Source organism: Phaethon lepturus, unplaced genomic scaffold (assembly GCF_000687285.1).
Source record: "Phaethon lepturus isolate BGI_N335 unplaced genomic scaffold, ASM68728v1 scaffold12361, whole genome shotgun sequence".
Classification (NCBI taxonomy): Eukaryota; Metazoa; Chordata; class Aves; order Phaethontiformes; family Phaethontidae; genus Phaethon; species Phaethon lepturus.
The window spans coordinates 40,362-57,023 of NW_010519887.1; the positions used below are offsets into that span (position 1 = coordinate 40,362).

Genomic DNA, 16,662 nt, shown 5'->3' on the forward strand with positions numbered 1-16,662 from the left:
CACACACCTATCTCTTCACATGGCCAAGAGCTGCAGGCTGCAAGCTGTGCTTCAGAGAAATAGAGGGATCTTCAGGAGCATTTCTACAGGTACGCCATGACCAGAGCTTGTCAATGATTCCACTGTTTCTCTCCAGACAGGACAGAAGGCCACCTATGCCCTGCAGCAGGGACCCAAAGAGGCCTACCAGCATCTCCCTCTCACCAACTCCCACTGATGGTTCACTTTGCATTTGGGGCTACTCCACACTCCCATGGCAGACCAGCTCTGCTCTACGAGACCTGAGTCCTGAAAATATCAAAACATTTAAAGCAAGAAGTATTGCTCCTGTTTATATTCTAAAGAAACTTTCATACACCTGTGCATCCAACCTACACCTACATGATCATCCCAGTCGCAGTTAAAACCAAAACCAAGTGTCTTTTATTTCCCATTCCACAGCCTGGGTATATTACTTACAGTCACAGTCAGATATCCAAGCTATAGAAAAGGAATATAAACCTTCACTTATATTTTTCAAAAGTTATGTTTCCCAAATAAGAGTAAAGTTTATTATTACTGAGAACTGTCATTCAAACTAGAGTTCTATGTAACAGCATTATTTAGATTTGATTCACCACTCCTCCTCATTCTCAGTTAAGAAATAACAAAATTATTACCCTTAACTAATTAAACATCTCCACAGAAGAGGACCTGGGATAAAAAGGGAAAATTCTCACCTTGCAGCAACCTGCTACTTCACAGAATGATAGACACTGTTCCCAACTTTTAAACATGCATGCTTATAGAAGAAAAACACACAGAAGATGCATCAGCAAAGTTGGATTTTGAACATAAGATGTTTTACGCATCAAATCCTCTCCCATCTCAAAAACCCAGCACAAACTTGCTGGACTAAACAGTCTCTTACTCTCAAGGAATTGTACAGACAAAAGTAATAAGAGGGTATTTCATAAAACAAGATTCTCTAAGTATCTCCCAAACACTTCGTCAGAGACATTGTTTCTGTCTTCCCAACGTTACGAAAACCTTGATTTATTAATTTATTTCCATGCATACATTTTTCATAAAATTCCCATAGTCTGACTTCTGTAGGAGCTAAAAATACTCAAGTAGCATCTTCATAGTGGATTTCTCAGAAAGGTACCAGGTTTATTGAGCAATGGTAGAAAATAGCTCCATTCCACAGATTCAGACACCTTTCCCATTTGAGGATAGGCAGATCTCCAATTTACCTTCCTGTAGCAAGTTTGGTAGTCCAACTCATAATATAAATTAATTAGCGTAAACTCTAAAAAAGTCAAGATACCAAGAGAAAGCAAACACAAGTCAGATTATTAAATCTGAAGAACAGGCTTTTGGTATTGCTTGATCTGCATTTAAGATGATGTTAATCTTCTCATGTTTACGATGATAGCAGGTCATGGACCAGCTGCAGAGGAGCGAAAGGATTAATTTTAGATGACAACTTTCCTTACTTTTTCATGGATTAGTTTTAATCGAGTGAATAAGCCAAACCCAAATTATTACGTAGCTGTAAGACCAAAAAAAGGGAGCAGCAGGAGCTGAAGGCCAGAAAGGGGAACTGGGATTGCTCCTTTTAGCAACTGCTTAGGTTTTACTGGATTAGATGCTATATGACTTTACACCCTTGATTATTATAGCATGCTAAATTCCCCATCAAAAGATGAACCAAGCAGCTACATGAACACCAGTTCCAATAAGGGAACTGGTGACAATCCACAGTCACAGAAGCACGACTATACCTTTTGATTTAAAGTGATTACAGTGTCAGCCAACTATGAAACAACTCTGCATCACAGGCTGCTGCATGATGCATAAGAGTCAAAAACAAACAAAAAACCTTCACATTGAATTCTGACCACTGAAGCTCAATGAAATCCTACATACAGAACAGCTTAGTGCGAGCAAACGTCAAGGACATGAAGGCAAAAATATCCTAATTTAAATAGAGACAAGAACAACCAGTTTCACAGTACTTTTTTTAACATTGCCATTCTACCAACATAGTATGTAGGCTTCTGGAAAACAAACACCCATCTTAAGAATTACCAATAAACCTCCATTTCTTATATGATAGCAAAGAACAGTGGAGACGGCAGAGCAAGAACTCATGAAGTACTGTAGAGTCATTGGCAAGTTCGTAAACTCCATATAGTGAAACTGCCCCACCCAAAAGCCTCCAGAGAAACCAAAGATGGGAAGCAGCTAAGGCTGCTTCTCAGCATAATGCCTTACACTGCAGAGGCTTCGTGCCAGTCTTCCTTTTTAATTAAATACAACATTTTGGGATCCAGTGATAAAACAGTATTACTGCATGGTCTTCAAAGACTAGAGACAGCTGAGGAAAGGTATTTCCATTATTATATTTTTGTATGTGTTTTATTCCTTGCAAGTTTCCATACATTATTAAAATTAAGAGGTTAAGTTTATTACACTCCATCAACACTAATACTCTCTTAAATTGCTAACATGTGCATTTCCTTAAATTAGTGCAGACTAGGAGCATACTGAACAAGTTCTGTTCCTTTGCTGTAAAAAATCCAAATATTTCTTCATTCATTCTGTACAGAGAAGAAACTCAAAACTGTATGTAAACAAAACATTAAAGACTTTGACAACCCTTATACATGATAAATGAAATTAAACAAGTCAAGACAAAATTATCTTTCCAAGAGCTTCCATTGCAGCTCCCTAACATTCCACTTTTCTAATGTTTGTGGATATACATCAAACAGAGCAGAATAGTACGTTCACTGTCCTTTCATGGAGAATATACCATATTCTTGTACACAATGCTCAAATTAGTGACCATCTAGGATACTGTGACAAACCAGAAAGCTTTGCACACATACACAGTAAAAGTTTCCATATGGTCACACTAACTAGGAACTTCATCAACTTATGGCTGTGATTTAAAAAAAAAAAATCCTGAATAATTAAACACAGATTCTAAGTAAAATTTAACTACTGCATTAATTACCATCCACCTCCTTTTGGCAGGCTGAGAGCAAAAGAACAGTATGGCAGCTACAGATGCATATCTCCCTAAATAAACAGCAATTTGATTATTTCTTTAAAATCTGAAAACCAATTTGACATTTCAACCAAATTTTAGTTTAATTTTCATTTCCTTTGAGCCTCAAAATTCAGATGCAAAAGAAACTGACTAAAACCTTAATCCTTCCATTTATTTTGCACCAAGTAAGGACTTGTAAGGAACAAGTGGGTGAGCTGGAAGTATCAACTAGCAGGTACTATGACTACCTGCTCCAGTGCTGCACCACTGAATGCCACCTATAATTTACAGATTTGCAATGCTGATTGCTGATCCTTGACCTAGAAGACAAATGATTTGGATAACATGCAGAATACAAACAGCTTTTAGGCACTTCTCCAGCTCAAACAGCAACATCTTTCCCACACCTGAAGGTGTCATGAAAAAGAGTCTTTTTTCAGCTCTTACTTCACATCCCCCTATTCACTTCTCAAACAAGAAACCAAAAATAGGTTTTTAATAGTTTTCAAGCACTTGGGATTTTCACAGATATTTCTTCCTAAAGATGTGGCCTGTCTGACATGTGCTTGACTAGTAGAGTTTTTGTTTAATGTTTCTAGACAGCATTCACTGTCAACCTCAGTTTTACAAGCAAACCCAAATGAAAATACAGGTTATCTAATAGTTTTGAGAAAAGTAAACATAGGTGAAGGGAGGGGAGGGGGTTAAAGAAGCAGTGTTGAGAGCGTCAAGCTCCAAACATTTCTCTAGGGGACTTAGAGATAATAACTTTTGGAATGACAAAGGTGACATTTTTCTAACATTTCTAGAGGCTTATTGGGAAGCCAACACCATTTTCACATCACTGGAATGACAACTTCTTTCATGCGAAATATGTATTGCATCATGATCTGCATGACAATAACAAATCACATTTCTGTCTTACAACTAGCTCAGATTCAACCTGTATTTCAGAAGCTTCTTTGCAGGCATTAGGGGCACTCCCAGCATTTAAAGTGCATTTTAATTATGCCATTTAGACAAACCTGCAAGTTGGTTGCATTCTCCCCTCCCTTACTGAGGACGCAGGCCACCACCTACTAATTTAACTGCCTGAAATCAATCTGTTGCTGTGGTGAAGTACTGATCTGTACTTGGAAAAGTACTGAAGGTCTTTCCAGAGCTGCTAGCCACTATGACAGAAGTAACAAAGCCCATCTGCAATGCTTTGCAGGGACAGCTGCCGGTTAGAAAAGAACACAAAAATAGTGAAAACCTATCGCAAAGCAATTCATACTGAAAGGTAATTCAAGGCCTCTAGTTCCAGCCCTTGCTCAAAAAAAGGCTAATTTCAGTTGAACACTGAACAAGAACAGAGATCACTAGCTCTCTAAGCACACATTCCAGAGTCTGACGATCCTCATGTGAAGACTTTTTCTTTATGTGCTGCTGGAGGGTCCTTTCGTGAAGTTGGTGTCTGTTTCGTCTCGTGCTAGAAGCACCTGGCTTCACCTTCTCTATGACTCCCACCCACTAGGCAGCTGAAACCAGCAGTTAGGTCTGCCCCTTAGTCTTGTCTTCTCCAGGCTACAAACCCAGCTCCCTCAGCCTCTCCTCACACACCACATGCCCACGATCCTCCTCAGTGGCTTTCTGCTGGACCGGCTCCTGTTTGTCCATCTACCTGTACTGCAAAGTCCCACACTGGCTAGAGTACTCTAGCTGGAGTGAAGCGTGATACTTGCATCTTTGCACATGCTGGCGGACAAGTCAGCAGTGTGCCCTTGCAGCAGCGAAGGGTGACCGTGCACCGGCCTCCACTAGTAAGAGCAGGCTGAGGAACATGATCGTTCACATCTGCTTGGTAGCTGTGAGGCTGCATCTAGAGTACTCTAGCCACCGTGGCTCAAGTCCTCCAAGAGAACCGGGGCCTATAATCATGTTTCTTCCTGTTGTCTCATGGCTTTGTCCACTTCTTCATCTTGATGGGGCAGGTGTGCTGCTGATCCTCACTGTAATGCCCCTCCCCTTTGCTGTCCCATAATCCTGACCCATAAGCACTTGATAGGGCTGCTGCCCTCTCACAGCAGAGCTCTGTGCATTCAAGCCACACCTTTGCAGAAACGCAACCCGTCCACCTTCCCTACCCAGCCTTCGTAAGGAGCGTGCGCTACAGCACCCCAGTTGCATGATGACATTCCCGCGATCCGAGGGAGATCACAGCCGGCAATGCATACAGAACTCTCGTTTCACTTTCTCATCCATGTTGTGTATTTGTGTGCACCTGAGATGAGCCCCCAGTCACACGGCTTCCGAGCTATCCCATATGCGTTTCCCCATGCTGTCCCCCCATTTATCTGCTAGAGAAAGCATGTGTTAGGTTAACTTATTACTAAATAAAGCACTGTGAAGGCATTCAAGCCTGCCTACACTAGCTAGCAACAAGTTGGGGTTTTTTTGTTTTTAAACAAGCTGCTATTTTAATTGTCATTCAAGACTGATTCATGGGAATGTTCTACAAACTTGGAAGTTTCACCCTGCTAGCCATTGATGCACCTCAAGCTTCCTAAATCTATTACCTTCTGACTCTGCTAGAGATAGGACTGGTTTCCACAATTTGGCCCCCGTGCAGTATTTAGGAACGCAAGAGAAAAGCTTAGAACAGTCTTTGAATCAGAACAAGTGATGTTAGAGTACAGCCTGTAACTCCTCTAGAGCTGAGACCCCTGCACCTTTCCTATGACAGGACATAGACGTATAAGAGGTTCGGCCACAGTATACACAGAGGACTAAAAGTGTCAGCTGGAATTTCGTATTTGCGCAGTGCCCAAGTGTCAGATAGTTTCCCCCCCAAAAAATACAAAAAATTACAAAATATATTCAGCACGAGTTCCCTTCTCAGGGCATAACAAGCACTATCTTACATTCTGCCACATTTCTCAGACTTTCCAGTATCTGAAAAAAATTACATCCTGAGGTTGCTTGCTGTATTACAGTCAATCGTATTACACAACTAATAGATGTATTTGTACTTCCTGTCTCTGCAACTACATTTTAATTTCAGAAATATGCTGACTATAAGGCAAGGAGCAAGAACCTCATGTACTTGCCTTCTGAACACACCGCACAAGAGAAATAGGGCTGTATCTCATATGCTTATGACTGGTAATTATTTTTTTAATCATGGAAAACCAGCCAGACATGGGCAGAACCCCACGTCTTTCAAGACAAACAAGTATCAGGAACCCCTGTTTTCTTAGTTCTCATTAGGAGCTGTTCCAGTAGATAAACATTATTTTATCTGAAGCTTATGCACAATGCACACATTAATCTGTGTTGTTACTCTATCTGTGGTTAATATGGACTAGTGGCATAACATTGTGTTATATTTATCCAGAAGTGTTAGCAACACATTGCAGGTTACAAACTACTGAAAGATGATCCATTTATCTCCAAAAGATGACTTGCACCACCTACAGGTCTTAGCAGAGAGTTGCAAAAGTCTAAGTTTTTTAAATAAAGTCAGACATCCATTCTACAACACTGGAATAAAAGTTAGGTCAAAATACCTCCCAAATAAGCAAAAACACAGGCTTACTCCAAAACACCGTCATCTAACATCAGTTCAACCCGGGTAGTTTAGCCTAGTTTGATAAGAGGTTTGCACTGATTAGTGTTAAATGCGGTGCTTTAACGTGTCACACTTAAGCTAAGAAACAATCAGTAACTCACCTTGACAACAAAGGAAGCACTGCTTTCCTGTGAACAGTAAAGGAACAGAAGTCCAGATATTTCCTTCTCAAACTATCTATACACTCAAAATTACAGTTTGTAATTCTTAAAACAGCCACTATATACAGTGGAGCATACAGAAAACAACTTGGCAACCACCGATCTTTCCAAAGATACTTGAATCTGTCAGTACATCTCATCAGTCCCACGAACAGCTTCTCTTATTATATTTGTTCCTTTGGATTAAGAAAAAAAAAAAAGGAACAGTCCTACACACTTTGAACAGCATTAAGATTAGGAAGATGGCACACCAGCAGTTCACAAGTAAAATACATTGTATGTATCCCAAAGCCAAAGAATTACATTCACCATAGTAGTACTTGAAAGCAAGATGCATTAGGACAGACTTAGTTATGCTGCAGAATAAACTGAAAAGTATGACTATATACATACTATGGTATTTCGATGTCCGTAAGTACAGATTAAAGCAAACTACTCATAACAAATTGCAACCCTGATGATTCTGTGGCTGGGCAAGATATGGGAGGCTATCAATGGACCTCTTTCAACACCAACCTTTACAAGCTTCACTAAGAGCTTAACTCAGTTGAATTACTCCCCCTCCTCCTTTACATACAGCTCTTCCTAAATGCAGTCAACATTAGCCATACAGAATCGCAACACAAAATGTTGAGATCATCATAACCTCTACAGAACAGGTCAAGTTACCTTTTCTGCCTACAACTTAACTCCAGCTTTATAAAGAAAACACTGTCTCTCTTCCAAACTTGCAGGACTTCTGATGCACAGTAATGAGCAAACAAGTCTGATATAAAAGCTAACATTTCCAGCATTTACTTTGACATAACAAAACTAGAAATGGGAGTAATAATTTTCAAAATCTTAAAAACAACATAACCATAAAATTAAAGTTGGCTTAGATCTTGGAATCCAAAATTGACAGAAATAGATGATCCTGGGCACATAATCAAGAACTAATGATGAAAGCTCTTGTAACACATGTGAGAATAAGATACAGCATTCAATAAACCTGGGGACAGTATTTCAGTGTCAGAGTGTCAGAGTAATTACATTTCTTGGTGTGTTCTGATCAAGTTACTAGGTTCTGCAAATTATTGGAGAAAGTAGAAAAATTTGTTGAAGAGAAGCAGCATAACTCAGTCTCCACAGATCTAGAGAGAAAACAACTCATTGCATAACTTCTTTAAACATCAATGTGCCCAAGCCAAAATTTCTTTTTTGGTAGTAGTGATCTGTGCTAAAGCCCAACAGCATGTACAGACATACTTGTAATGCCTTATCTGAAGTATGAGCCTTAGAGAAGGTATCAAAGTTAAATTCAGTTTTCTGGCCTCTTCTGCTTTTTCAAGATACAGATTAACATACACCTTGCAACGTATTAACCTGCTGTTCACTTGAGCTGAATGAAGTTCAGTTTTAGATAAGAATATAACTATCTTTAGCACGAGTTTAAAAAAGCGTAACTTTTGTTTGCATGGTGAATATAATCAAGACATAAATACACACACACACACTGTATGAATATGGCCATTGCGGTTTTCCTTTCTGAAGGATTGAGAATTATCTGTACATTCTCAGCAGAGATTTACCAGATTCTCTAAGGCTTTAAGGCTTCTCTAAGCTGTATCAACTGATACATTTATCTACTGGTAAAGCAGACACAGCAGTAGAAAAAGCAAGGAAGAAAAAGACAACTCGTATTTGGGCCATAATATCTAGGCAAGATATGGTAAGAATGCCCCTCTGCAACCAAAGGTAGTTTTTTTCTGGAAATAGGAAGAAGGCATTACTGCTTAATTGTTTGGGTATTTTGTTGATTGGGGTTTTTTTAACTGGTAAACTGGAAGTGACATCAAAATATTACACAGTCTGAGCATCTGCAGTACGAGTTAACAGTTAGGAAGTGGCTGCTACATTGCCTTGGCCTGTAGCATGAAGTATTTAACCACCTAAACATATCATACCTCCTCTTTAAAATGTCATGATTGTAAAAAGCATTTAATCTAACAGTAACCTATCAATTTGCATCTCAGGGGAAAATGTTTTCTGCTCTGTTTAACAGATATGTTACAGGATAGCACACAAGAACCTTCAACTACCATTATTTCTTGGTTGTAGTATTTTGTGCCTAAAAAGAACGACCTTTCTGTATAATAGTTACTAACTTGTGTAAGTCTATCAAACACATAACGTTGTTACCTTTCTTCAATTCTATTCTTGTCCATAAGTGGTTGTTTGATCCACTGATTAACTAGTCTTTGTCCTTGAGGGGTTCTGCATTTATTTAGCAAACCAGCTAGAGACTGTGCAGTATTAGCATTTTCCACGGAACTCTGGAAAGGAAAAGAGGAAAGGGGGAGAGAGGAAAAAAAAAAAAAAAAAGTAGTGAGTTTCTGTTCCTCAACATTGCTACTGAGGAACAGATCAGTGTTTTTTCTGTATATTCAACCTGGCACCTATCAAAAAAGGCAAATGAAACAACATAGCATTAAAGCACTTACACTCTTGTCCCTGGAACGTGGAGAAAAAATGAACAGGTTTGTCCGTTTTGAAACTAGCTGACTGAATAGGAGAGTTAGAAACATACCTAGTCACTGGGTAGTTTGCCATTTGAATAGGAAAAGTGGAAATATACCTAGATACTTGCTAGTTTGCCCTTTGTAAGGCCAAAAAAATAACGGTCCTGTCCACCAAAAAAAAGCAGCAAGAAACAGGACTTGGGTTCAAGGGTTTTGGCTAGAGATCTTTGGAGGGTGCTGGACAGCGGGGACATAACAGAACAAGTCAATGGGAGAGAACTCAGTTATTATCCAAATTCTCTCAAGCTCCCCAAGATCATCTTTGAAGTACTATAAACATCTCTAAACTTCCTCTGTTCAGATTATAGTTTACTGCCTATAGTTAGAGTTTTAATATTAAATGGACTCAAGACAGCCTTTTGGGCATTTTTCTTGGGGTTTTGTTAGGTTTTTTGCACAAACAGCTAGGAAGCAAAAATTTTGTTTACCACTGAAAAACAGCAAACAAGTTTGTTTCAACTCTTAACTTTGAAATGAAAATCTCAACCCTCTCTACCCAAGAACATCTACATTTAAAACAGCAGGCAAGCATTCAAACAGCAGCAGGTCTGGATGCCTGTAAACAACTGAGATGTAGAACTAGCATTCACTACAACAGTAGGAAGGTATACTGACACATTTAACCCCTGGAAAATCTAAAGTGGATGTGTCTATTTTCAGTGTTCTGGACAGTATTACATATGAAAAACTTCTGAATCCAAGAAAGTGTCACAGAGTACATATATTATACATGAATAACCTATTTCGGCACATCCGAGTTGGAAGCTTACAGTTTCATATAATCAGCAGCATCTGCTGCACCATAAGAACTTTACCTACATACCTCACAGAGCAACTCAAATTACAAAATATTTTGCCTTTCCTTTAGTGCCTGCCCAAAAAGCTGCCCACAGACAGCCTGCCACACAGGCAATGACACAGCTTCCTGCTACACAGCAAACCCCTTGTTCCAAGGCTCACAACAGGCCCTAAAGACAGACATGGCAGTGTATTTCCTATCACAAAATGCGTAACACCTATAAGGACTCACAAAGGGATACAGCTAAGACAGTGTTGAACTTCCTAAAACACCTCTGTAAACCTTGAGAAGAGATAGAATTTTTGCTTCATTCTCTAGACAATGGCACAGACTCAGGAAATACAGAAAAAGAAGCAAAAAGAAAAAAAATCAGAACATCTCTCTCGAGTTAACCAGCTCAGATGCTGAATATATGCTCTTTTTTTTCCCCTCTATAAGCCCCTCTAGGGTCAACAGAGGACATATATTTATGATTTCTTCCTATAAACCTGAAACTCAAGTGGATTAACTCCAAGCAAAGAATTAAGGGTTTACTAACATGAAAACAAAAGAAAAAATGTGATACAATACAGCACTTTGAGACCCCATTTTTCTACAACCATGAAAAGGGACAAACCAGAATAACACACACAATGGGAGGTATGAAGAAGACTGGTAACCTGCTTGGATTTGTAGGAAATGTGTGTAAAGAGTAAAACTGACACTGGCCACTTAGCATGCCACACTGCTTTCAGAATGTTCTTAAGTACTGTCCTGTTCATTGCGCTGCCTGCTGCAGCCAGCCCCCCCTTTCCATCACCACCAACAGTACTCCAGCCATATCCCTCCAGTACTATCTAACTCAGGCTTCTATTTTCTTTCTCAAAAACAGCATTACTGTATAAAGCAACTGTGCTTTGGAGTTCCCTATCATACCACAAAACTACAGAGCTCTCTTCCCCTCCCATACCCCAAGTCTGCTCCTAACACTGGAGATGTGAACTTCTTTAACTAAAACCAAGGAAAGACAAAGCATTCCCCCCACTGCTTCGACAGGCTCTGCAGCACCTACAACCATGAGGTGCTTAGAAGGCTCTTCCCGTACCTGCATTCTTGTGTAGACACTTGTGTGTGGCCACTTCCTACCTCTTTCATGATCTTGTCTTCTACATTCAAAGTAAGCTAATAAAAAGGTGTTAACTGTGGCTACCTATGTTTAAAATACACACTGTACAGGAGTAGCTGAAAACAAAGCCAAAATGTAGAAGTTGCCATTAATCAGGATCTGAGGAGCTGTGATTGGGCAGTCAGGCTACTTATCAAGCAGCTAAATAAGCATATTGCAAAACACTTACCAATTAAGTGTGCATTTCTTACCTGAAAAAGGTTGAGAGCTTGAACAGCTGCATTATCTAGAATCATATATTGACTAAGATCAAAAGTAGTCAGTTCAAATTGTCCAAAGTTAGACTCATCTGACAGCAACTCTAAAAACTTGATAATGGCTGACAAAGACGAAACAGCAACCTGAAGTTTAAAAAAAAAAAAAATTTAAAAAACACCCAGAAACATTCTAGTTAGAAACACTCTTGAATTGGGGATTATTTGATAAATGCCTCCAGAATATTACAATCAGGGGAAGTTTTTGAGCCACATCACTTCCAGCAAGGCCATGAGAGACTCAACCTGTTTGACAAGACTTCATTTTCATAGGGACGTTCTACGGCACTTCAGCGTCTTTCTAGGTAGGTGCAAGAACAACGAACTAGGCATTTGCATAATCTGATAAACAAAACGTGAAGTGCACGCCTCACCAGCTTTCCAAAGCTGTTATCAGGATGTTTCTGGCTCAGGAACACAAACAAGTTATTGCAGATAAATGAGAACTCATGGATCATCTCAGGACATGGTTTCAGGGTTAGTTTTCAGCCAGCACAAGGATCTGATCTGACTCACTGCACAGCCTTACAAAGACTAGTGCCAACACAGAAGAGAGGCAGAAGCATGACTGACTTGTTCAGCTGCAACACACTTCCAACAATTTTAACCTGTTATGAAATCACACATTATGGAAGAATAATTCTAACTTACACCTGCAGTGAGGATCAGCGATGAAGGACATTTTAAAACAAATTAAAACATGTTTATCTCAAGAAAACTACCTCTTGTTTGCAACTAACAACAAACATGTTCAGTTCACATGCACACACTAAATGATATGCCTGAGCCATAAGATGGTATAAAACACAAAAATATTACCATAAGCATTACTTTGTTTTCAAATACCAATTCTCCTGTCATGCAAAATAATCAAAATATTGTATTTCAGTCCTTAGGCTAGATAGATTATGAATAGGAAGCATCTGTTGTGCACACTCTATTTGCTTACCAGAGTTTACTACTTTAAACAGGTAAGCGAAGGGTTTTCTGATTTTTTTTCAGGACCCCTGGAAAACAACTTTGACACAGAATCAAGCTGATCAGAACTGATCAGTTCAGCAAGAACGTATCTTAATATGCCACGAGTTGTGCAATATGCTTTCCCAGAAGCATGGGAATCCAGCATAAAACAGGACCAGTGGGGACAATGAAGATCAGCTCACAACAGGTGCTCACACCATTCTGCTACTAAAAAGCAGGAGCACATTAAACATTGCTCTGTGCTCACCTGCTTTTCCATCTCTGGCAATGCTGCACTATTCATTTGTTCTTCTTTTTTTGATTTTAACAAGCGATTGAGATCCTGAACAATATCTTTTGTCGTGAAATCCGCCTTCTTCCTGTCTGTAATCAGGATTCCTCCCCTCTGAATGACCTGTTGTCCATAAACATGCACAGTTATCAATTACTTTCAATATTTAGGGGACAGATGTTCATCACACAGAAGCAAACCCTGAAGAGATTTATTTACTGCTAGGTTGCACAGAGAAGAATGACAGACAAGATTTTACCCTTAGAGCAACTTTGGTGATTAAAATGCAATTGAGTCAACAGACAAATAATACATTTTGGGTGCATAAATCAAAACTTCTTTGAGTTAACATACAGCTCCTTCATTTTTCCATAAATCGTGGAGCCTAGCTAGTAAGCTAGAATACAGCTTTTTAGATGAAGTTTTGTCTAGCCGTAAGGCACAATGGTTCCCTTACTTGTCGTAGTTTTGCCATCTCTCCTGCAGTCTCTCCTCCTGGTAGCACACACTCCTTTGGTCCTAGTTGAACCAGCAGAGCTTCAAGGTTTGAGAACTGATCATTATCTGGAAACTCACAGACACTCAATTTTCTCAGTGTAGTGTCGACATACCCAACTCCTACTACTCTTTGTCCGTCAGTAGTAGACAGCTTAACCCCCACAACCCCAATGGCCGATGACATATCATTGTTGGCAAAGAGAACTTCCTCAAACTGGGAAAGATTTCCTGGAGAACCCTATTTAGAAAAGAAATATACTTTTAAAGACTGTGTATATACACACATACTTTTTTTTTCAAGTTTTAAAAGGACAACAACTGATAAAACTGAGTACTGAACAGTCCATTAATATAAAACTTACAGCTGTTTTATTTTTTTAACCATTAAAATTTTACTTATCATCTATACAATGTGAATTACTTCAGGTTTCCTTTATTTCCCAACCTATGGCAAACATACAGAACAAGCTTTTACAGCCTTAGAACAGTAGAAAATACAGGGATATATAACAGACTGCACAATTTACCAAATCCCTGAAAATCCCTAAACTCCAAGCTAAGGAGCTTAGGAAACAGTCATGGGGTTTTTTTTCTTTTATATCACAATTATAAAGAAAGGTTGAAAATTGTACCTTGTACGCTAAATACCAGTCATTTTCTTTGATAGATTTACTGCCTGCTTTGTTCTTGTAAACTTCAACTCTGTAATGACGAACCAAAAGCAGATCTCTCACAAAAGATTCGAAGTTCATTTTACTAAGCACAACACTCTCAAGCTTCTGAGTTCCTACAAAAAAGGAAAAAGGAAAATTATGAGTTATCTGAATTTTTTAATGGAGTTTATTTTCTGTAATCAAAATCCCCAGACAGCCTTCAGGAAGGGCATTAGTCTAATGTCAAAAGACACAAACATGAAATCCATGAAACAACACAAACTCACAACATTCAACTGGTTAATATTAAGCATGAAGGAAGCATACTCCATATCCAAATGAAAAACAATGTTCATTTCTAAATCACACTAAATCTATATGTATATATATATACACACACAGAGATCTGTTCCTCTCGCCCTTCCCCTCTCTTTACAATAATCTTGATTTGGTTTTCTAATTAATGTTTCACACATTTTAATCAAATGAGTGGTGGAATTCTGCTACACGTTTTCCTTGTGGATAACACCTTTTCTTGCCTGGATGAGCCACTTCTGTCGACAGAACAGACTGTCACCCTATTTGCACTCAGAAGATGGCATGAAACACATGCCAAGACACTTCCCTTTTACCACAATATATACTGCAAAAACAGCATATACAGCATATTCTCAAAAAAGTTTAAAAGTCTACATTAAAACCTAACTTTGAAAGTGCCTAATTGACAAACTACTTGCTTCTGTTCCTATAAGGGTGCAGGCAGATGATACAGTTGAACACGTTTAATTCTGTACAGCTGCCAAGAGCAGCAGTACAACTTCTACCTTCCCACCTCCCGTGCCACCTCTGGCACCAGCCTACTCACAGAGTAAGATAATTCCACTACTAAACAAATTGGGGTTTTGGGTGGGTATATTAAGTCTTCTGCCAGACTGGCAAGTGGAATTAACTCAGACTGGTGTCGGATACACAAGAGCTAGATGACATAAAAAGTAAGCACAAGCAATAGATAGGGATTATCACATCCCTCTTTTCAGCAGCATGCCTTCATTGCACTTGAGGCTCTTCCTCCCTTTACATAAAAGCTGTTAGACAGCGAATTTCCACACCGGTAAGAACTTATGGGTTTATTTTAAATGGGATTTTTTCATTTTATTTCCTCAACTCTCGAGTACAACTTTTTTTGGAATCAGATAAAAAACTAATTCCACATAATTAGGTTCTCTTTCCCAGTGGCGAACTGTTCAACAAAACACTTTTTTTTTTTTTTTCTCAGCCAAGACTACATAATACACTAGCAAGGGGCGGAGGGCAGCTGAAGCTGATGTGTGCTTTGAAATCATACTGAAAGCAAAAAATGTAGTTTTATGCTGATTTTTAGTTGGATACACTAGACAAGGCTTTAAAGGTTTTAAAATCAGACCTGAGAGTCACAGGCTTGCATCTGTGAAATGATCACTTTTAAATGGAATACAAAAATAATACTGGTGCATGTGTTTCTAGTCTGGAAGACGTATCAAAATCTACACTTGAAACTATCAAGCTCTACAACTTCTCCACAAGCCTTTTTTTTGTGAGGTGATGGGGTTTTTCTACATATTAGCTCATCACTTTCAATAAAAAGTGAAAAGCTTACAAGAATGCCGTTCTCTTTCTAATGTCACTGCACACACACACACACAAAATCATTCATAAGAAAGTCTTATTTTGCTAAGTATGAGCCAATAACTTTGCAACACTATGTTCCTCGAGATTAAGGGTAATAACGTTTGCCTCTTCTGACAAGATAACTTATCTCGATGCTCTTACATCCAACATCTGCAAGCTCCACCATCTTATACCAAGGGATAAACAAAAAGCAACAGGGGCTAGATGGAAGAGAAAAACCTTATGCAATACATAATTAAGTGTTATTTACTTCTGCAGGCCATCTTTAGTCAAACATGACATTACCATCATTTACCTATCACCTGCACTATAGAACTGCATGAGCCCCATCCTCAGTAATCACAGAAAATATCATGCGATCATTTTCACAAATGGCAATCTACCAATGTGCTGGGAAAACACTGTTAACTGCCGTTCACCTATGCAATATGTTGTGTTCAACTACCCACATCTAACAGTCCTGCAATATGAGTTTACATGAAGAGAAGTAATACTCAGATCCACGCTTTCTGCTGGAGATACCTTCCTACGTTTGCACACCCACATCTGTCACACACATCCTACTCTGAACAGCTACTAACCATCATTTCAAGGCTGTGACAGGCTGAAGAAAAAAGATTTGCATTCAGTTATGCTTGCTTCCAAGGCGCAATGAATCACAGCGGGCATTAAAATCCAGAGACCTCTTAATGTCTCCCTTCCCGCATTTACCAACGCGGAGAAGAGGAGCAGCATGTACCCCTACCCCCCCCTTGCCCCCCAGCCACCCCCGGGGTGCTGCAGCCTCCGGCAGCACCCCTGCACCGGCCTAGAGCGGGAAGACAACAGCAATGCCTCAGGCTCTGTCCCATCTTTGAAAACGGATGCCACAGGGAACTTAAGCCCAAGGTAGCCACGAAATACCGCGACTGAACGCGAAAACGAGCGTGGCGTCCCGACCCGAGTGACACCCCGGAGGCCTCGCCCTTGAGAAGACGCCGCTGCTGCCACCGGCACCCCCC

General features: G+C 39.5%; 1 protein-coding gene across 1 annotated transcript in view; it reads right to left on the minus strand.

Annotated features, from left to right (window-relative positions):
• The window catches only part of MSH2 (mutS homolog 2), a gene marked incomplete at its 5' end in the record, with an annotated part of 52,346 nt that extends 38,219 nt beyond the window's left edge, over positions 1–14,127 (minus strand). Inside the window, 5 exons of the mRNA XM_010297199.1 lie at positions 8,993–9,126; positions 11,528–11,677; positions 12,819–12,965; positions 13,300–13,578; positions 13,973–14,127. Coding sequence (XP_010295501.1) covers positions 8,993–9,126; positions 11,528–11,677; positions 12,819–12,965; positions 13,300–13,578; positions 13,973–14,127 — 865 coding nt within the window. The remainder of the gene's footprint in view (positions 1–8,992; positions 9,127–11,527; positions 11,678–12,818; positions 12,966–13,299; positions 13,579–13,972) is intronic.
• Positions 14,128–16,662: the final 2,535 nt, after the last annotated feature.